This window comes from Microtus pennsylvanicus, chromosome 5 (assembly GCF_037038515.1).
Source record: "Microtus pennsylvanicus isolate mMicPen1 chromosome 5, mMicPen1.hap1, whole genome shotgun sequence".
In the NCBI taxonomy this organism is placed as follows: Eukaryota; Metazoa; Chordata; class Mammalia; order Rodentia; family Cricetidae; genus Microtus; species Microtus pennsylvanicus.
This window is the reverse complement of record NC_134583.1, coordinates 91,729,290-91,751,693: the sequence shown is the minus strand read 5'-3', so window position 1 is coordinate 91,751,693 and position 22,404 is coordinate 91,729,290. Positions and strand designations below refer to the sequence as shown.

The 22,404-nt window shown below is 41.4% G+C and overlaps 1 protein-coding gene across 1 annotated transcript; it reads right to left on the bottom strand.

Annotated features, from left to right (window-relative positions):
* Positions 1-17,340: 17,340 nt before the first annotated feature.
* Positions 17,341-21,117, bottom strand: LOC142851373 (secretoglobin family 2A member 2-like). The gene is made up of 3 exons (XM_075975226.1): positions 21,060-21,117; positions 18,705-18,892; positions 17,341-17,382 (listed from the first exon to the last, which is right to left on the bottom strand). Exons 1-3 carry the CDS (start codon positions 21,115-21,117, stop codon positions 17,341-17,343), a joined length of 288 nt encoding a protein of 95 aa, XP_075831341.1.
* Positions 21,118-22,404: the final 1,287 nt, after the last annotated feature.

Here is a 22,404-nt window from a genome sequence, read left to right as displayed (position 1 = left end):
ACAACCCCAAAATGACTACCTTAATTAAGATATCTTCTTTCCTGTTTCTATATCTGTCCTTTCTTTCTCCATTTCTACCATCCCTCTCCCGCAAGCTCTCCACAACCCTCCCCTTCTCCCTTCTCTCTCCCCCTCTTTCCTTTCCCCCACCCTACCCCATCCCCATGTTCCCAACTTTTGCCTGGCAATCTTGTCTGCTTCCGATTTCCAGGAGGATCTATATATGTAAAACCCTGCTTGGCCCATTAGCTCTAACTTCTTAATGGCTAACTCTTACATTTTAATTCAAACCATTTCTATTAATCTGTGTACTGCCACATGCTAGAGGCTTACTGGCAAAGTTTGGGCATGACCAACTCTACCGTGGCTCCATAGCATCTCCCTCTCCTCATTCCTTCTCCCACCATTCAGTCCAGTTTTCCCCACCTACCTAAGTTTTACCCTTTTAACAGGCAAAGGCTGTTTCTTTATTCATTAATGGTTATCACAGCACACAGAGGGGACTCCGACATCACCTCCACTTTTCTGTTTAAATAAAAAGGAAGGTTTTATCTTTAAGATATTAAAATTACATATAACAAAACAATTATCAAACAAGAATTACAGGTACAATATTTTTATCTACTTTATCATAACTAAGGAAATCTGTAACAATAACTATAGATTTCCTTTAGTTCCATCAAAGACTCCAGAAGGATATAATATAACCTAATAAAACAATAAGTTCACTGTAAACAGCATTCAAAACTCTATAATTCACAGTGACATCTCACTACCTAGACAGTCACCCAAAGATCCTCTGTACCGTTAGAACATCCATCCTCAGCCTACAGGCCCATAGTACCCAGCAGACTTTTCCATGAAGCAGAAAATTTCAAAGGCAGTTCCACCCATATTGGCATTTTGTCAGTCACTTTCTTCTATGTCCTGCAATGTTGGGTCCCTTGAGGACAGGTCCTCGCACCCCCACTTGATCTGTTTTGCACAATCTCTTGTGGTTGATTGTTCTGAAGACAGGAACAAAAAGAGGAACAATTTGTTGTTTTTAGCAATGTTTTTGAGAATGTTTACCCCAAAGCCCTGTGAGCTTCCTGCTTTTGCTGGCTCCTCCCCCCCTTCAGAGGGCTATATATACTGTGTGAGAAATTGGAATAAAGGCTTCTCTGCAGAACCTGAAGTTGTGTTGTGTGTTAATGCCGATGTCCCTTGCTCAGAGAACTACAGTTGCCCTGTTGGCGTGGCAAAGTGGAGGTCCCACTGAGATCTGAGAAAGAAGGGGTAGCGGCCCAGGTCGTCCTATGCTGGTAAGGATGGATTGGGGTAAAATGGGATACACAGGCAGTAAGAGAGACCTGATATATCAAATATCTAAATTGTTGGAGCAACAAGGAACCACGGTCAAACAGAGAACTACAGAGGATTTTCTTAAGACTATAGCCACAGCAAGCCCATGGTTTTTTTTTTCTTTTTCTTTTTCGAGACAGGGATTGTCTCTGGTTTTGGAGCCTGTCCTGGAACTAGCTCTTGTAGACCAGGCTGGTCTCAAACTCACAGAGATCCGCCTGCCTCTGCCACCCAAGTGCTTGGATTAAAGGCGTGTGCCACCACTGCCCGGGAAGCCCATGGTTTTTAACAGGTGGAGGTTTGAACATATCTGGTTAGAAACAGGTAAAAAGAGACTTATAGAAATGACGCAAAAAGGAGAGTGCCGATAGCTTCCCTATTTCTACCTTTTAACTATGGCACCAGGTCCAGGACACCCTGCTTACTGATAAAGTGAAAATAAGACAGGAGGTCACTGCAGCTAAAGAAATACTTGAAGAAATACAGGAGGAGGAGACTAATCTGTCCATAGGATGGTGGAGGAGGCACACAGGGATTAAAAGGAAATGTCAGGGGTCTCAGGGGGAACTGTGGAATCTGGATCAGGACCAAGACTAACGCCAAAGTCTGCACATTTTCAGGCACAAAGCCAGATATCAATAACCTCTGAGTCAGAAAATGGGGAAGACAGCCTCAGCTCTAAAGCAGAAAATAGTTTATCTGATGAGGAAGAACAGCTAATGCAGGAAATTAAAGTACTTCAGAAGAGCCTGAAGTGCTGTAAGGTGAAGGATTTCTTATGTGTTCCATAAGCCCCACCTGCTTATAATGAGGATTGGGGAAGGAGAGAGTCCCATTGGGGACTAAGAGATGAGTGGGAGACTGAAGAGGGCTCAGGAAGAAGAGGAGGTGTCTGTTTGCAGCCCTGGCACACAGTTGCTCCAGTCATAGAGGTATCTGATCCAAACAATCCAGGACAGTGCTGAGACAACATGTGGCCTTGAGCTTTAAGGAGATGAAGCAATTGAAAGAGGCCATAGTGGCATATGGCTCTTAGGCCCCCTTTACTCTTGCCATAGTAGAATCTTTTGTGGAATTGAATCTTACACCTAGCGATCAGCAGCAGCTATGCCATGCGGTACGATCAGGAGAATATTACTTATTGTGGAGGGGAGAATATCAAGAAAATTGTTTACAAATGGCTAGGTTAAATGCTCAAGCAGGACAGACAGTGCAATCTAAACATACTAACTGGAGCAGGAGCTTGTGCTGACTTGGTCAATCAATTTGTGCTCAATCCTGCCATATATCTCCAGAATGGCCACTGTGGCTACCAAAGCTTGGAAAGCCCGGCCAAAAAAGGCTGTGGGGGATCGGCTGTCAAAAGTTTTACAAAGGCCTTCAAAACCATTTCAGGACTATGTGGATAGGGTATTGCAGTTGGCAGGGAAATTGTTTGGCGATGTGACCACAGCTATGCCCATAGTTAAGCAGCTGGCATTTGAGAATGCAAATAAATACTGTAAGGAAGCCTTGCAGCCACATAAGGCAAAAACCTTAAATGAATACATCCAGATCTGCTGGGATATCGATGGGCACTTCATTCAGGGCCAGGTGATTGCCGCTATCATCAGGCCTGGGTGAGGACCCCGGACAACTGGGGATAAAACCTGCCTTAACTGTGGTACCCCTGGCCATTAAAAATAAAGGGTTGTCCACAGCTCCCTCAGGGAGCTACTGCCAGACCAGGAAAGTGTCCATGATGTAAAAGGGGGACTCATTGGGAAGATGGATGTTACACACCTGCCTGCTGCAGGGAAACTTGAGTTTCTCCTTCTCTCAGTAAACAACTTTTCAGGAATAATTTTTGCAATCTTGCATTTGAGAGAATGAGCAAAAGATGACATTATGCACTGCCTATCTGCTTTTGCCTATATTGTCAAACCTGAGGTTATTAAGACAGATAATGGCCCAGCATATAACAGCAAAAAAAATTATCTTTTTTTCATTCTATGAAATTTCCCATAAAACATATAACCCAGTAGCTCAAGCAATTGTGGAAAGAGCCAATAAGACCCTCAAGCAATATTTCAAAAAACAAAAAGGGGCAAGTTCATATTCTCCCAAGCAACTCAGTTATCCACCATTCTTTTTTTTTTAATTTTTTTACTATGGATGCTGAAGGGTGCTTGGCTATGAAGTGCCATACACAAATTAGGGCTCAGAGCCTAGGATGGGTTCATTGGAAAGATCTGCAAACAGGAAGATGGAAAGAAAAAATCCCCTTGTTCATAAAGGGGAAGGGGGGCTGTATATGTTTCTCCTCCAGGTGTTGAATTTAGGTACCAGAGCAGTGTGTACAGCCAGTGACTCAGGATGAAGAACATGACGCTCCTTCTGCTTCAGGTGACAACAGAATCACAGATGATGGGGAGTCTGGTGAGAAACCCCCCACTTTTAATGACAATTAGTAAAAATAGCCCTCCTTCCCTCACTTTTTGATAACCTGTCATTGGTGAAGGAGTTCTCCTTTCCTCATGGATGTTTATTATTGCATAATGCTTCTATTGTAGACTTTACTAGTAATCATATTCATAGTAGGGTGATAGGATTAGAAATGTACTGCATCCCATCCTGAAAAAGGATTTGATAGAGATTTTTATCTCCACCCCAGAGTTATGTGGGGAGAATGTATCACTCAAGACCCTGATTTGGTAAAAGGTAGGAAAGATATGTTGTGGTATGGCCATAGGCCAATGATGAATAATTCCACCTTCCTGGGTATGAGTAAACTTCTCTAAAGATAAATTATACTGCCAGACAGAATGTCAATATGACTATTCGATCATCTGCTTGCATTCTTGCCCCATTTTTCTTTGTATTGTGGAATGGCACTTTGGAGGGCAATATTCTTAACTGTACTTCCAGGATCTGCAAGTTGAGTAACTGCTGGGATGGTTCTAACAAAGCTTTGATCATTTGAGTGCCTGCTGTGATTCCTCTGCCCATGCTGGTGTCTCAAGAATGTCAGGAGATCATCCTTTATCAACAGCAGGTGAGACTTTGGGATAACAGCTGCAATTGTTGCTGCTCTTGCTGACCATGCAGCTACAGTTGCTGGAGTTGCCATTTCACAGACAGCTGTGACTGCAGAGACTGGGCTGTCTGGGGAGGTGGGTGAGTTCCTGTGGACACAGAGTGCTCTGGACACTCATATTGGATATGGACTTTTGAATTTGGATCGATGGACGGCACTTTTGCAGGGGTGTATGGATTCCCTTTGGCTCCTACGGCAGGCGTCTTGTTCTCATTCTTGTGCAACTTGTATTGCACCTGCTGCTGTTGTGGTTGAACAGTTGAATGCATGTTTGGATGGCCTTGGAATTCATTCTTTTTCATTTTTTACCCTGCAGACAGCTCATCATATTGTTAGTATTAATAGCACATGGGTTTCTGCTGTGTCTGGATCCAGTCAGTGGAATGCCATGGCCCAGCAATTGTCTGTAACACTCTCACTTGCTATTGGGGTTATCTGTTTTTGGATTATCTGCCAATTTATGTGGCAATCCCACGTACAGCACACTGTCACTCAATGAGTGTTGCTCAGACTGTCTTCTGGTCATCAGGAAGCACCCCAAGTCTCACTGCAGATACTGCAGAAGTCATAAGGGATCCCTATGATGGGCAACTGTCCTGATATAGAGAGCTCGGCTAAGACAGGGGTTAAGGCTTCCCATAGAGAGGTAAGAGCCTCTATCTGGGGAAGTCCTAAGGCATGGGCTCTCATGCTTTTAAAATGAAAAGGGGGAATTGTTGTGTTCCTTGAGGACAGGTCTTCACACTTCCTGTTTTGCACTCTTTTGGTTGGTTGTTCTGAAGACAGGAACAAAAACAGGAAAAATCTGTTGTTTTCAGCAATAATTTTAAGGATGTTTACCCCAAAGCCATGTGAGCTTCCTGCTTTTGCTGGCTCATCCTCCCTTGCTGAGGGCTATATGTACTGCGTGAGAAAGTGGAATAAAGGCTTGCCTGCAGAGCCTGAAATTGTGTTGTGTGTTAATCCCAATGTTCCTTGCTCAGAGAACTACAGTTGCCTTGCTGGCACAGCACTGCAAAATGTCTCACAGATGTTTCATAAAGCAGGAACCCTGAAAGCTCTTTCTCACCTCAAGACAAGTTCTGCAGTCAGTTCTCTCTGGGTCCTGCATGTCCAGTTAAGCAGTCCAGGCAAGAGCAGTTTCTTGACCAAATGGCTGACAAAATTCATAAGGAGCCTCTTTGATGCCCATCATCCTCTTGAAGTAGACTGGTGCTGCCAGGAGCAGATGTGTCTCACTGTCATGGAATATCCAAATTCCTTTAAAACATTTAAATGCCATATTCTGAAGGTCTCTGAAAGATTTGAAGAATAGTCTAGAAAACCTAACTAACATGACTACAAGCTTGACTATTATAGATGACTATCTATTAACCTATATTTCTTAATTATAGATTACATTTTTAAAGGAGTTGCACAAACACAATAACTTAAGCTAGAGCAGAAATATACATATAACAAAATTGACCTTAATTTTTTATCAATAATCCAAGACCCATACCAATGCAAATCTCTATACCATATACCACTTTAAATGTAAAGAAGCATTTATAAACAATATTAGGGAATATGGGTATAGTTTTTCTCCAAGCTACTTTCTGCTGTTTATTGGGCAAAGTACTTTTCTTGTTGTGGTGTTTACAGCAACCTTTCAGGGGGTATTGTTCCATCAAACCATATTGGTCTAGAAGCAATTCACAGGTTCTTACCTTCTGTGAAAACAAAAGAAGAACCTCTTTTTAAAAGTAACATATCCTTAGACTCAAATTTTAGGATCGAGATAACTTTATATTGGTTTAACTTAGCAATCCATGCAATGAAATGTGTCTCTGTGCTTAGCTCTTTCACACTCAAAAAATTCAAAAACAGCTCTTTGTCTGTGTGGTCCTTGGACTACCAGGAGTCCCTGTTCCTGCCCTGAGGAGATTCATTCAGATGGGTGAGTGTGTGCCAGCCCAGGGCAGACGGTCCAGGAATGGAGCGCAGGGCCCCTCCAGCTCCTACTTCAGGGGCTTCTTTGTTCCACATGAACCTGCCTCCCCTAAGCCTGCCCTATTGTCTGTGAGGTCATTGGCCCAGGAACAGTTCCTGCTCCTGCACTGAGGCATTCCACCTAGAGGGGTGAGTGTGGGCCTGCCTGTCCAGAAGGTCCCCAGAAGGGAGTGCAGTGCACCTCCAGCTCCTGCTGTAGGGGCTTCTTTGTTCCACATGACCCTGACCGACCCCCCAAAAATGTCCTTTTGTCTGTGGGGTCCTTGGACTACCAGGAGTCCCTGTTCCTGTGCTGAGGAGATCCACTCAGATGAGTGAGTGTATACCCCCCCAGGGCAGATGGTCCAGAAGGAAGTACAGGGCCCCTCCAGCTCCTGCTGCAGGTTCTTCTTTGTTCCACATGTTGCCTCCCACAAGCCTGCCCTGTTGTCTGTGAGGTCTTTGGCCCAGGAATAGATCCTGCTTCTGAACAAAGGAGATTCAGCCAGAGAGCACTCCTTTCCATACACAGGGTCCTTAGATCCACCAGCATGACCAGCTCCAATGCCAAGGGGCCCAAAAAGAGTCTAGACCAAGAAAATTACCCATATACGCAGTCAGTCACAGCAAAGATTGGACCAAGATGCAAAGACTCTCTTGGCTGCATTTGAAGGAAGAGATGGGCAGGCGCCAATGTAAGAATTCCTTCAACAACATGGAAGGCAAAATGACAAAACCAGAATCGAGAAATCACACAAAAAGAAGACTTGAACCACCTATTCCAGAAGAAGTAGAAAAAAATCAACTTTAAACGTAACATTATGACAATAATAGAGGACCTTAAACAGGATGTAACAAACTCCTTTAAAAAGATGGAGAAGACAAACGAAACGGTAGAAGAAATGATTAAATCTCTCAAAGACACCCAAGAAAACCAAAAAAGAATATTCAAACAGGTAATGGAAACAGTTCAAGACTTAAAAAATGAAATGGAGGCAATGAAGTAAACACAAAACAAGAGATGCCAGGATATGAAAAATCTGCATAAATGAACAGGAACTACAGAGACAAGTATAACCAACAGAATACAAGAGATAGAAGAAAGATTCTGAAGATACTATAGAGGAAATAAACTCATACATTAAAGAAAACAACAAGTGCAACAAATTCTTAACACAAAATATCCAGGAAATCTGTGACACCAGGAAAGACCAAACCAAAAAATAATAGGGGTAGAAGAAGGAGAAGAATTACAGCACAAAGGCCCAGATAATATATTCAACAAAATTATAGAAGAAAACTTTCCCAACCTAAAGAAGGATATTTCTATGAAGGTACAAGAAGCATACACAACACCAAATAGACTGGATCAAAAAAAAAAATCACCTCGCCATATAATAATCAAAACACAAGGAAAAACATATCGTTATCCTCTTGGATAAGGGAAGTAGACAAAATTGCCGGGGAGAAAAGTGGGATCTTGGGGGTGGGGTGGGAAGGGGGTAAGGGGAGATGGGGAGAGAAAAGGTAGAAGGGAAGGAGGGGGGACTTGGGGAAATAGGAGGATCGGGATAAAGGAAGGTTGGATAGGGGAGCACGGAACCACAATCCTTAGTTAAGGGACCCACTTTAGGGTGGGCAGGAGAATTGAACCTAGAGGGGCTCCCAGGTGCCCAAGCTGAGGTCCCCAGTTAGTTCCTTGGGCAGCTGAGGATAGGGAACCTGAAATGACCCCATCCTAGCGCAATACTGACGAATATCTTGCATATCATCTTAGAACTTTCATCTGGCGAGGGATGGAGATAGAGACAGAGACCCACACTGGAGCACTGGACTGAGCTCCCAAGGTCCCAATGAGGAGCAGAAGGAGGGAGAACATGAGCAAAGAAGTCGGGACCACGAGGGGTGCACCCACCCACTGAGACAGTGGAGCTGATCTACTGGGAGCTCACCAAGGCCAGCTGGACTATTACCAAAAAAAGCATGGGATAAAACTGAACTCTCTGATCATGACGAACAATGAGGGCTGATGAGACGCCAAGGAGAATGGCACGCAGTTTTGATCCTACGCAATCTGCTGGCTTGGTGGGAGCCTAGCCAGTTTGGATGTTCACCTTCCTAGATATGGACGGAGGGGGGAGGACCTAGGACTTACCACAGGGCAGGGAACCCTGACTGCTCTTTGGACTGGAGAGAGAGGGGGAGAGGAGTGGGGGGAAGGGGAGAGGGGTGGGAGGAGGGGGAGAAGAGTGGGAGGAGGGGGAGAAGAGTGGGAGGAGGGGGAGGGAAAGGGGAGGCTGGGAGGAGGTGGAAATTTGTTTTTTTTCTTTATTCTTCTTTTATCAATAAAAAAATGTTAAAAAAAACATACAGAATAAAAAAAGAATATTAAGAGCTGCAAAGCGAAAAGGTCAAGTAACATAAAAGGTAAATCTATCAGAATTACACCTGACTTCCCAATGGAAACCATGAAAACCAGAAGGTCTTGGATAGATGTGCTGCAGACACTAAGAGACCATAGATGCAAGCCCAGACTACTATACCCAGCAAAGCTTGCATTTACCATCAATGGAGAAAACAAGATATTCCAGGACAAAAACAGATTTAAACAATATGTAGTTACAAACCCAGCCTTACAGAAAGTACTAGAAGGAAAACCACAAACCAAGGAAGCTAACAACATCCATAAAACAAAGGCATCTGACAACCCTCCAAGAACACAACTTGAAGAAGGGAAACACTCAAACACTACCACCAAAAAAATAAATAAATAAATAACTGGGGTTAACAACCACTGGTCATTAATATCACTTAATATCAATGGATTCAATTCACCTATAAAAAGGCACAGGTTAAGAGAACAGATACGAAAACAGAATCCAACATTCTGCTGTTTACAAGAAAAACATCTCAACCACAAAGGCACAACCTCAGAGTAAGGGGTTGGGAAAAGTTTTCCCAATCAAAGGAACCTAAAAAACAAGTGGGTGAGTCTATACTAATAACTAACAAAATTGATTTCAAACTAAAACCAATCAGAAGATATGGAGAAGGACACTTTATACTTATAATGGGAACAATTCGTCAGGAGGAAGTCTCAATCCTGAATATTTATGCCCTTAATATAAAAGCACCACGCATTACTAGAACTCAAACTATACATCAGACCCCACACTCTAATAGAAGAAGATTTCGATACTCCTCTCTTACCAATGGACAGTTCAAGCAGACAGAAAATTCACAGAGAAATATGAGAACTAACAGATGAAATGAACCAAATGGACTTAACAGACATCTATAGAACATTCCACCCAAACAGAAAAGAATATACCTTCTTCTCAGCATCTCATGGAACCTACTCAAAAATTGATCACATAATTGGTAACATAGCAACATCCACAGATAGAAAAAATGCAGCAACCACCTGTGTACAAAATAGAAAGAGAAGAGTCATTGCCAAATTCCTTTTATGAATCTACAGTTACCCTGATACCAAAACCACACAAAGACTCAACAAGGAGAGAGAATTACAGACCAATCTCATTCATGAAAATCGATACAAAAATTCTCAATAAAATACTGGCAAACCAAATCCAAGAACACATCCAAAAAATTATACATTATGATCAAGTAGGATTCATCCCAGAGATGCAGGGCTATTTCAACATATGAAAATCTATCAAGGGAATCCATCATATAAATAAACTGAAAGAAAAAAAACATATGATCATTTCATTAGATGCTGAAAAAGCATTTGACAAAATTCAACATCCCTTTATGATAAAGGTCTTGCAGTGATTAGGAATACAAGGTTCATACCTAATATAATAAAAGCAATATACAGCAAGCCAACAGCTAACATCAAATTAAATGGAGGGAAACTCAAAGCCATCCCACTAAAATCAGGAACAATACAAGGCTATCCACACTCTCTATACCTCTTCAATATAGTGCTTGAAGTTCTAGATAGCAATAAGACAACATAAGGAGATCAAGGAAATTCGAATTGGAAAGGAAGAAGTCAAACTTTCGTTGTTTGCAGATGATATGATAGTGTACTTAAGTGGCCCCAAAAACTCTACCAAAGAACTCCTACAGCTGATAAACACCTTTAGTAATGTGGCAAGATACAAGATCAACTCCAAAAAATTAGTAGCCCTCTTATGCACAAGGAACAATGAAGCAGAGATGGAAATGAGAGAAACATCACCTTTCAATATAGCCACAAATAGCATAAAGTATCTGGGGGTAACTCTAACCAAGGAAGTGAAAGATCTATTTGACAAGAACTTTAAGTCTTTAAGAAAAAAATGGAAGAGGATAACAGAAAATGGAAGGATATCCCATGTTCTTGGATTACTAGGATCAACATAGCAAAAATGACAATCCTACCAAAAGCAATCTATAGATTCAATGCAATTCTCATCAAAATCCCAACAAAATTTTTCACCGACCTTGAGAAAACAATATTCAACTTTGTATGGAAAAACAAAAATCCCAGGATAGCCAAAACAATCCTATACAATAAAAGTACTTCCAGAGGCATTACCATCCCTGACTTCAAACTCTATTACACAGCTACAGTAATGAAAACAGCTTGATATTGGCATAAAAACAGAGACGTTGATCAATGGAATCGAATAGAAGACCCGGATAATACCGCACAAACCTATGAACACCTGATTTTCGACAAAGAAGCTAAAAGTATGTAATGGAAGAAAGAAAGCATCTTTAACAAATGGTGCTGGCATAACTGGATGTCAACCTGTAGAAGAATGAAAGTACATCCATACTTATCACCATGCACAAAACTCAAGTCTAAATGGATTAAAGACCTCAATATAAATCTGACTACACTGAACCTGATAGAAGAGAAAGTGGGAAGTAGTCTGCAACTCAAAGGCACAGAAGGTCATTTCCTATGTATAACCCTAGTAGCACAGACAATAAGAGCAACATTGAATAAATGGGACCTCCTGAAACTGAGAACGTTCTGTAAAGCAAAGGACACGTCATCAAGACAAAAAGACATCCTTCTGAATGGGAGAAGTTCTTCACAAACCCTGCATCAGGCAAAGACCTGATCTCCAAAATATATAAAGAACTCAAGAAACTAGACATTAAAATTCTGAAGAACCCAATTAAAAAATGGGGTAATGAACTGAACAGAGAATTCTCAACAGAAGAAATTCAAATGGCCAAAAGATACTTCAAGTCATGTTCAACTTCCTTAATGATCAGGGAAATGCAAATCAAAACAACTTTGAGATACTATCTTACACCTGTCAGAATGGCTAAAATCACAAACACGAATGATAGCCTTTGCTGGAGAGGATGTGGAGTAAGGGGAACACTCATCCATTGCTGGTGGGAATGCAAACTTGTGCAACCACTTTGGAAATCAGTGTGGTAGCTTCTCAGGTAACTGGGAGACAACCTACCTCAGGATCTAGCAATTCCACTCTTGGGAATATACTCAAGAGATGCCCAATCATTCTACAAAAGCATTTGTTCAACTATGTTCATAGCAGCACTATTTGTAATAGCCAGAACATTGAAAGAACTTAGTTGCCCCTCGATAGAAGAATGGATAATGACGGTGTGGCACGTATATACATTAGAGTTCTACTCATTGGTAAAATACAATAACATCTTGAATTTTGCATGCAAATGGATGGAAATAGAAAATACTTTACTGAGTGTGATAACGCAGACCCATAAAGATGAATATGGTATGTACTCACTCATTAGTGGATTCTAGCCATGAACAAAGGACATTGCACCTACAGTTCATGATCCTAGAGAAGCTAAATGAGAAGGTGAACCCAAAGAAAAATGTATATTTATCCCCCTGGATATTGGAAGTAGACAAAATTGCCGGGCAAAAATTGGGAGCACAAGGGTGGCGGTGGAACTGGGGAAAGGGGAGATGGGGAGAGAGAAAGGAGAAGGGGGGAATTGGGGAGAGTTTCGGGTAATGGGATGGTTGAGATGGAAGAAGGGTGGATATGGGAGCAGGGAAGAAGATATCTTAATTAAGGGAACCATTTTAGGTTTGGCAAGAGACTTGGCTTTAGCAGGATTCCCAGGTGTCTAAAGGGATGTCCCCAGCTAGGACCCTGGGCAGCAGAGGAGAGGGTGTCTGAACTGGCCTTCTCCCATAGCCACACTGATGAATATGTTGCATATCACCATCGAACCTTCATCTGGCGATGGATGGAGATAGAGACAGAGACCCACACTGGAGCACTGGACTGAGCTCCCAAGGTCCAGATGAATTACAGAAGGAGGGAGAACATGAGCAAGGAAGTCAGGACCGCGAGGAGTGTGTCCACCCACCGAGACAATGTGACTGATCTAATGGAAGCTCACCAAGGCCAGCTGGACTGGGACTGAACAAGCACGTGATCAGACCAGACTCTCTGAATGTGGCTGACAATGAGGGCTGACTGGGAAGCTAATGATAATGCACTGGGTTTTGATTCTACTGCATGTACAGGCTTTTTTGGGAGCCTAATCTTATCAGATGCACGCATTCCTAGACCCAGATGTAGGGTGGAGGGCCTTGGACTTCTCACAGGGCAGGGCACCCTACTCCTCTTAGGACTGGAGAGGGAAGAGGAGAGGGAGGAGAAAACGGAAATGGGATGAGGGGAGGAGATGGAAATTTTTAGTAAATAAATAAATAAATTTAAAAAAAGAAAAAAGACACAATAATATACATAATCCAGACTCTCTGTGAACTTTTCATCTTTAAGTGGCTTTATTTACTCCTTTAAATTTATCACTGTCTGTACTCTGTCTTCTTAACGACTTTATTTTTTAAAAAATGATTATTTCCTCTTATAATTCTTCATAGTCTTTTTTCTTCCCTCTCCAAAGCCTATATACATTTATCCAATGCTATCACCAATTTAGAGGTCTTTCTTAAATTTTGATTTGTCTTTATTTCATATCTGTAAATATTTTCTGACCTAAAGCATTTCTTAAAATGCTAAACAGCTTGATCTCAGTGGCCCTGGGTGCTGGATCTGCCTCTTTTGGGCTTTAAATATGGCGGAGGTAATTCACCTCCAGCTTTAGGACTTCCAGGTAGGAGCCATTCTACCACCTAAACTCTGGGTAGCACCATGCAGCATAAAAACCATTTCTTTATTGAGTAAAAGCAAAATAAAAATCTCTCTGTGTATGGCAGCAAGAATCTGCCATGCTCTCCTCCTTGTGTATATGCCTTGTAGACCTGATCCTGCTGCCTGCCCCTGTCAGGGTTGCTGAGCTGGTCTCAGCTACATTACTCCTGACCCCAAGTGGGCACACAAACACCTGGGCCCACAAATGCCATTTAAATGCTCCAAAGCCAAATTTGCATGACAGCATGGCCCAGGAAGCTGCCTTTTTAAAAAGTCGAGGCTTTTTTTCTGCTTCCAGTGAATCAGGAAAACCTCCCTTAAAGGAGCTGCAGCATGATACCATCCGAGAAAAAAATGAGATTAAACTTTGTTTTTCTGTGTCTAGAGTTCCTTTCCAAGCTTTTTAAAGTTTTAAGTGGATGTAGATAGCCATGTTGGCACCAATTTGTTGAAAGGAAGAGAGTCCCGGAAACCCTGCTAGTTTAGACCTGAAATCATCACACAGAAACTGTGTTAATTAAAACACAGTTTGGCCAATTAGCATTAGCCTCTTGTTGGTTAACTCTTACATCTTAATTTAACCAATTTCTATTAATCTCATGTATTTCCATGTGGCAATGGCTTACTGGCATAGTTTTGGCATGTCTGACTCTAGCGTGGCTTCATAGTGTCTCCCTATCTGCCTTCCTTCTCCTAGCACTCAGTAAAGTTTTTCCTGGCTACCTAAGTTCTGTCCTATCAAAAGGCCAATGCACTGTCTTTATTCATTAAATTAATTAATTTATTCACAGAATACAGAGGGGAATCATTAAGGCTGTCGATAAATGTTTTAGTTTTGACTCTTCTAATATATTTCATTAACCATTGCCATTCCTTTTCATACCATTACCATGTAGGTTGTAGTACCATAGCACAGGAGTTCTATTGGAAATAAGATAATGTGACACCTTTAGCATTGTTCTCCTTGCTATGGATTGTTTAGCATAATTGGGGGCTTTTGTGTTTCCTTTTAAATTTGGGACATTTTTCCTACTTCCTTAAAGATTACTTTTTGGAATCTTGATAGGAATTACAATGAATCTGTAGCCTTTTTCAATAATATGGATATTTTAACAACATTTATCTTGCTGATTTATGAGGGTAGGTGTTTTTCATAACTTTTAATGTCTTACTCATTTTCTTTCCTCATAGTTTTAAAGGTTTCATGGTGGAATCCTACACCTCTTTGATTAGGGGATTGTCACACTGACACAGTCTACTCTCACCTGGAGGAGAGTTCCATTGAGGTATTGTCTGAGTGTCCTGTGTGGATGTCTGACGGAAGTTGTCTTAATTAGGATAACAGATGTGGGAAGTCCCAGACACTGTAGGCAGCACCCTTTCCTAGGCAGAGAACCTTGAACTGTATGAGTGAGAAATCAGCCCGAGCACAACCAGAGAAGCAGTGAGCATGCCTGCATTTGTGACTTCCTGCTCTTGAGCATGGTGATGCATCTAACTACTGCAAGTTCTGTAACTCTAACAACACTACAATGAAGAGTTGTAACTTGCAAGTGTGTTAAAATAAACCTTTCTCCCTTGGGCTGTCTTTTGTCAGGATATTTTATCACATTAATAGCAATGAATGTAGGGCGGGAACATCTACAGGCATTTATTTTGAATGGCATTGTATTCTAAATTCCCTCTCCATGTGTTCCTTAGGGGTGTATAGAAATGCTGCTGGGTCTTGTACATTCTGTTTCACATTGTAATGGTTCTATAGTAGAGTGTCCCTGATCCAAGAGTTTTCTGGTAGAGACTGTTTTAATTATTGAATCATATCATCTTCAAACAGGGACAGTTTGATTTCTTCCCATGTTATTTGTAGTGTATTTCTTTTGATGAAGTTTTTCTTGGCTGAAAACCCAGGCAACTCGAGTAGTTAGTTTTCAGTTTCTGTCGTAAGGTTCTTTGACAAGAATCAAGTTAGGAAAGAAAGGGTTCATTCTGGTTTAAAGTTCAGAGTGACAGAGTCCATCACAGCAGGAAGGGAAATGTGGTTTGGGGCCAGGATTTAAAACCTCAGATCCTCTGAGTGATGGCTTCTTCCAGCAGTGCTCCATCTTTACCACAGAGGTTCTCAACCTGTGGGTCATGACCCCGTTCACTGGGATCTCACATCAGCTGCCACCACCAGGTATTTCCATGATAACTCATAATAGTAGCAAAATTGCAGCTATGAAGTAGAAATGAAAATAATTTTAAGGTTTAGGGGTGAGGACACTACAACGTGGGAAACTATATAAAGGTCTGAAGCATTAGGAAGGTGGAGACCTACTGTCCTAAAGCTTCCATAGCCTTCACAGACATCTCCACACTGGGGAGCAAGTGTTCAACATTTGGGAAACATTTCTTATGCTCAGTCACTACGGGCACCCCAATGAAAAGCACCTGGAGAACAGACGCACTTCTCTCCTTCCTTATTATTAGAGGAAACTGAGAGAGTTGCAGGGGGAGGTCACAGGCCAGGCTTTCCTAGTAGCCTGGTAGAAATCTTAGTTTTGGTTCACTAAAATGGAGCAGAGCTAAACAGGCAGTCCAAAAAAAAAAAAACTATAGGCAACCAACTAGCAGACACCCCAATCTTCTGATGGCTCAGCAAACATCCCCAAAGCCCTTCTGCTGGATGAGCAGATGCCCCCCAGCCTTTTACAAGCTAAAGATAGTTTTCCATACTCTGCTGCTGAAAGGACCCTAACCAATAAGTCCTCCCACCAATCAGTCCCCGGAATAATCTGTCCCCTATCAATCAGCCCTACACTAATCCCTTCTCCCTGGATTTCCGCAAACTCTACTTAAAGGGAGCCTGTGACCTTCATTGTGGGTTGCCAATGTGCCACTTATTGTTGGAATTAATAAACCGTTCTCGTTATTGCTTGCTTGGCTGTTGGTCTCGGTCCCTAACAAAAACAGGTTACTTTTCTTATGTCAGAATCCTATTTTTTTTTCATTTTATTCATTTTGAAATAAGAAATATTTATTTCCTCTGATTCTTATGTTCATAAAGACATTTTGCCATTAAGGGAAGTATCTGAAACAAAATGCAAAAACAAAAATCAAACAAACAAAAAGACTCTGAAGATTCTCTTTTCCTGCAACCTTTTCCCTCATTTGAGATGATCATGATTTCTTTCTCTGAACCTATTTACATGCGGAGCTGTATTCATTGAGTGGCATATGCGGGGCCATCTTTATTTCCTAATTCTTGTAGACACAAAGCCCTGGTGGCAGCAGGACGAGGAGCACATCCCAGCCTCTGACCCCCAGCAGGATAATGCCAAGGATGCTGAATAGAGGTGGTGGTGAGAAAGTAGCTGAGCTCTTCACCTGAGAGGAAACTCAGCATGGCCAGGGAGAGACACCCTCCTTTCTTCTCCAGAGAGGGGACTCAGCATGGCCAGGGAGAGACACCCTCCTTTATTTTCCAGAGAGAGGGCTGAATATCCGGAGACACACACTCTCCTTTCTTCTCCAGAGAGGGGACTGAATATCCGGGGACACACACTCTCCTTTCTTAGTCTCACTTTAAGGTTGTGTGGGAGTCATCTGTGGGTGTGTGTCCTAGAATGGAGGGTTGCAGGCCTCTTAAGCCCCCAGTTTTAAAAGATCACACAAAGAAGTATTGGTATTTGCAAATAAATTTAATGAGTAGAAAGAAATGCCTTTGAGATTCCAACAATAGTCTTGCACTTTATAGACAGAAAGATAAAATCAAGAAAGAAAAGTTACAATTATGGTATCAGCTCTTCATTCCTGTGAGCTAAAGATCTCGTGGAACTTTTAGGAAGTCTGTGGACACTCTTCACTGTCGTATATAGCATCCTGAAAAATAAATGAGGAAGCAACTTAAATTTTGAACTTTGATTGTAGAGTCCAATATTGAAAAGAAAAAAATCTTATTTTTTTAATTATTTTTTCAGTATTTTCAATTACTATTAAATATTCCAGAAAGCTTCCAGAGAAAAATCTGATTAGGTGCATGTGCTCTATCATTTAAGAAAACAAGAGTAAAAAACCCAGATGTTTTTTATTTTATGAACATTTCCCCTTGATTACCTTAGCCTCTAAATTCCAACCTCCCCCTGCCCAAATGTTTCCATAGGAATTCATTCTGCACCCACTCAGAAGCTAGAGGTCTCTGTGGCTGAAGGTAACTGATGACCCTCAGTTTGAACTGCTCTGCTATTATTCTCTTAACACTTGCTCAATTGAAACCTTGCTTAACAGTGAGAGTGGCTTTAAAAATTCCTCAGTGCTCTAAAAATTGAGATTTGTTATAAGCAACTAGAGAGCCCTCACCAGTACTTTCAGGCACTGTGTATTCCTGTGGGTTTAGTTAAAACTGGGCATATTTCTAAGATTTGGCACCTGTGTGTTGCTTGAATGGGAACAGGGACACTTTAGATGAATTCTTGGACCTACATTTTTATGCTTGGAAAGAGACTATTATTATTAATATTATTATTATTTAAAGAGACTGTTCGTCCTGATGTTCTTATACTGGGGTCTTCTGTACTTGCTCTGAATTGGTCCATGGTTACTGAACCAAAACAGGACTTCTTGAGAGTCAAGTATATTTTTCACTGACTTAAAAATTTGAGGGCTTTCTCCATGTCATGACATGCTTATGTGTTTAAGTGTGTGTGTGTGTGTGTGTGTGTGTGTGTGTGTGTGTGTGTGTGAGTGTGTGTGTCCTTGTTCATGAACATGAATGGTTGCATATGTGTACCTGTGTTTGTGTGATTGGGAAGTTATTGATAAGAGAGTTATCTCTGGGTCATCTCCTGTGTTTTTGTGTTTTTCTTTAATTATTTTAGTATCCTCAAAATACTATGGAATATGAGGTGTGTCTTTCAATGGCTTTCCTGAACAAAATGTCACTACTATATGAAATTATGTTGTTCAAAACTAGTACACAGACAATGTTTGCTTGGACCTTATTAGTCACAACGTTGGAAACTGTTCTTCCTCATTAGTAGAAATATATGCATCTGAATATATAAGTATGTATATATATACAAATATACGCCAATATAAATATATAAAATACATAAGTATGTACATATATGTATATATGTGTGTGTGTTTACATCATTCAAATATATATAGTTATATAAAACAAAAAAGGGAAAATGTATAATTACCATCATCACTCGATAATTGGCCAGAGTCTCCTCTGACTGCTCTAGATAACATTGTTTCACTTCGCCCAAAACCTTTTGGTCATAAGGAAGAGGTGCATATGCCTTTACCACTTTCTGAAACTCAGGCACAGACACTGATGAGTTAGTAATCTGTGCAATGAGGTCATCCATTGCATGGCAATTAGAACCTGGAAAGACATGGCATTCATCACTGGAGGTCTGAACTCATTAGGGGTCACCTCTCATCACAAACATCATGTTGAGACAGGTAGACACAGATTAGCAAAGGTGGTGGGCACTGCCAAATCTGGGACAGAAACTGCAGGTTGCAAGATTCCACTCAGAAATTGCGAACTCTGTCCCTGACATGGCAGCACAAAGAAGTAAAACCCTCACACACCCTTCACTGAGAAGGACACTAAAGAGATGGCAGGCCATTGTGCTGTGCCTGGTAAATATTGGGGTCATTGTTTGGTCAAAGCCTGCTACATTTTTTTACTGTTTTTTATTTGCTGAAGTCTTTATTGTGTTAAACATTTCTTATAGTAGAAATTACCTGCTGTGCATTTAGGTGAACTAAAATGTTGGAGTGAATGTTCATTAAACTCTGGTGTTATAAAGTACATTAGGTCACTTATGCTGCCTTAGACTTATACAAAAATAAAAAATAAGCCAGACAGAAGGTTCAGCAGTTAAGAGAAGATACTCTTCTTCTGGAAGCTCTGAATTTGATTCCAAGACCCATGTCAAGCAGCTTAAAGCCACCCACCTGTAACTACAGCTCCAGGGGTATTTGACATTTCTGCAGGCTCACACGTACTTCCAACACATAGCACTAACATCACATGCTTAATGGTGAAATCTATGTTCTGAGTCAGAGTGATCTTTCGTGCTTCAGTTTTACTCTTTTTCAACACACTTAACTCCTTGGTCCTTGGAATTATAGCTAATGTTCAATAGGATTTATTTCTACCACTTTCCAGCCATATATTATTCCTTGTTTTATAAAGCTGTGAATGCTCTCTTCAATACTAAGCAATATTTTGAAATTTTGAGTCACATATAAGCTTTGAATTGTTATTATTTTTTCACTGTTTTTAGAATATTATGGAATATGTTAAGACTTCCTATAACTACCATGGCTAGAATAGTATCCACTTTGCTCTGTTAACTTGAGCATCTGAATCACAGAGCAACTTCAACAGAATCTCTGTTACGCAAAGTGACGTCATGCAGAAAATGGAAGCCGACTGCAAGATTCCTTTAGGTTCTGCAAACTTGCCCCTAACAAACCAACAAGAGACTTCAAACCTCACTGACCTTTGTCAGCAATGACACGCAAGTTCTGATGGGACACAGTGAACTGCTGTGTCTTTCTTTCTTCTAGTCATGACGCATCTCAGTGCTAGTTTGAGAACCCCATTGAGTATTTTACAGTAGTTTATAAATATTAGCCATTGTCACCCTTAACTCTATCATCTACATCAAAAATATCATAAACTAAAAACGCTTGTACTTGAATTAATGTCATTGTTCAGCCAGTGGAAGAGAAAGAGGTCAAGGTTAACCCTGATTTTTCTGTCAAATTAATTGAGAACTCCACCTTCTTGTCATTTTGCACCAGCGTCTCACATAAGTGAAGTTGACAACATAGACAAAGCAAATTATACAAAGTCTATTGCATTTGTGACATGTTTGTACTGACTACATTCTCAGGGACAAAGCTTTCCTTCAGTCATTACTTCAAGTGGACTTGGGGAATGTGAACTCTCCTCTCTACCAGCAGGACTAGGATGTAAGTGGCCCACTGTGAAGGGGTCAGAACAAGCTTTGACAGTCTGTGTCGTGGCTCACAAACTGTTTAGTCCTAGGTCTCATGCTGCAGTTTGAGAAATAACTTTTTCCACAGTTAAAGAGATTCCAAAGTACAATTTTTAGGAAACCCATTTAGGTTCACGGCCATTTATATTTTTCTCTATTTCTATGAAATAGCTTGTATCCAAATCTAAGACCTGCCATGGATTTCAGGAGCGCTCTCATCTCCTTGGGACCTCCTGCATGGTAGTGACACATTACAAACCGCCCCAGCACTGCATCTATGATGCCTCTTTACTATGTGGACTAGTATTGAGTTTCAGGGCTATTTAGTCAGACGTTTTGTAACACTGTTGACATTCTGTGGCTCAGGGGCTAGGGCTTCTTCTGCTAGAACAGAAACAGTGTGTAGTCTAAAAGTAGCCCACCACTGCACAGAACTCACCTCCCACCCTTCCTCAGAACTCACCACCTACCCCTCCACAGAACCCACTGCCCACCGCTCCACAGACCCACCACCCACCCCTCCACAGAACTCACTGCTGGCATAGCAGCAAATGGGGATGGCGGCCAGCAAGAAGACCAGGACCAGCTTCATGTTGAGGAAGCCCTTGTGGGTTGGTCTTCGGTACAAGAGGGAGATCAGGGAACTTTCTGCAGTTGAGAGCTCAGCATTCTGCTATTTATTTCTTGGGGAGGCCTTTTAGTGTCACCCAGGAAATAAGGACGCAAGTCATGAGAGCAACGTGGCATTGTAGCAGACAACACAAAAGAACATGAAACAGAGCCAAGGAAGCCTATGATTTGTTTGTACAAAACAAGGAAACAAATTATGAAGAAGGACAGTTGGTGACTTTTCCGTGAGGTCTTCCAAAAAATGAAGATTGCAACACTGTAGTACGATTTTTGAAATGATACTGTTTCCCCCTTTATACCCTCACTCCTTCATTTACTCCTCTTCATCTTCTGTCTTCTTCATCTTCTCACTCCTTTAATTCTTTCCCTTTCTTCTCCTTCATCTTTCTTTGCCTGTCCTTTTCTTATTTTATTTTTTCCAATTTTAAGCACCTTCATTTTGTTTAAAAGTGGAAATGATGGGGAAGAGTCTTCTTGCATGTGTTGATTTCATTGGTTAAATAAAGAGACTGCCTTGGCCCTTTAATAGGACATAAAATTAGGTAGGCGGAGTAAACAGAACAGAATGCTGGGAGAAAGAAGCTGAGTCAAGGTGTTGCCATGATTATCCCACTCCAGGCAGATGCAGGTTGTGATCTTTTCTGGTAAGCCAACTCGTGGGCTACACAGATTATTAGAAATGGGTTAAGAGGCTGGAACCAATGGGCCAGGCAGTGTTTTAAAGAATACAGTTTCCATGTAATTATTTCGGGGCATAAGCTAGCCATGTGGGTGGCCGGATGCTGGGGACACAACCCGCTGCTCCTATTTCAACTGAGTGGCGCCCAGACGTGATGGACTAAATCCACTTAAAAACCTTAAAAGGCTTAAAAATAAGGTAAAGAGAGTTTAACACAGATTTTTGCTGTTTGTTGGTGGTGTGCTGTAAAGAGATTTCCTGATTCGGCAACAGCAGCAGAAAAAACGCTGTGTCATTTTAAAGTACAGCTTCTTGGGGCTGTGCTGCCAGCATGAACTCTGGCTTTAAAGCATTTCAATGGATTTTATGGGACTGGATGTTTGTGTTCCCTCTTGGGATCGGAAGGAGAGTGCTCTGAGACCGTGCAGATGGCTCAGAGCTCCTAGCCTGCACCTGGGCAGACAGCAGAATCAGGCTTAGGCAGGCAGAAGAGCATGGCGGATTCTTGCCTTCATACAGAGACGTGTTTTCAGACTGCGCAGTGCTCTGCATGTCAGATTTGGCTGTAAT

What these genes read in the sequence shown, in the direction of transcription:
- LOC142851373 (XM_075975226.1), bottom strand. Translation starts at nt 21,117, where the DNA reads ATGAAGCTGGTCCTGGTCTTCTTGCTGGCCGCCATCCCCATTTGCTGC. An exon ending in CATTTGCTGCTATGCCAGCA is followed by an intron (nt 18,893 to 21,059) that starts GTGAGTTCTGTG and finishes ATGTCTTTCCAG; the next exon opens with GTTCTAATTGCCATGCAATG. An exon ending in CCAATTATCGAGTGATGATG is followed by an intron (nt 17,383 to 18,704) that starts GTAATTATACAT and finishes TTTATTTTTCAG; the next exon opens with GATGCTATATACGACAGTGA.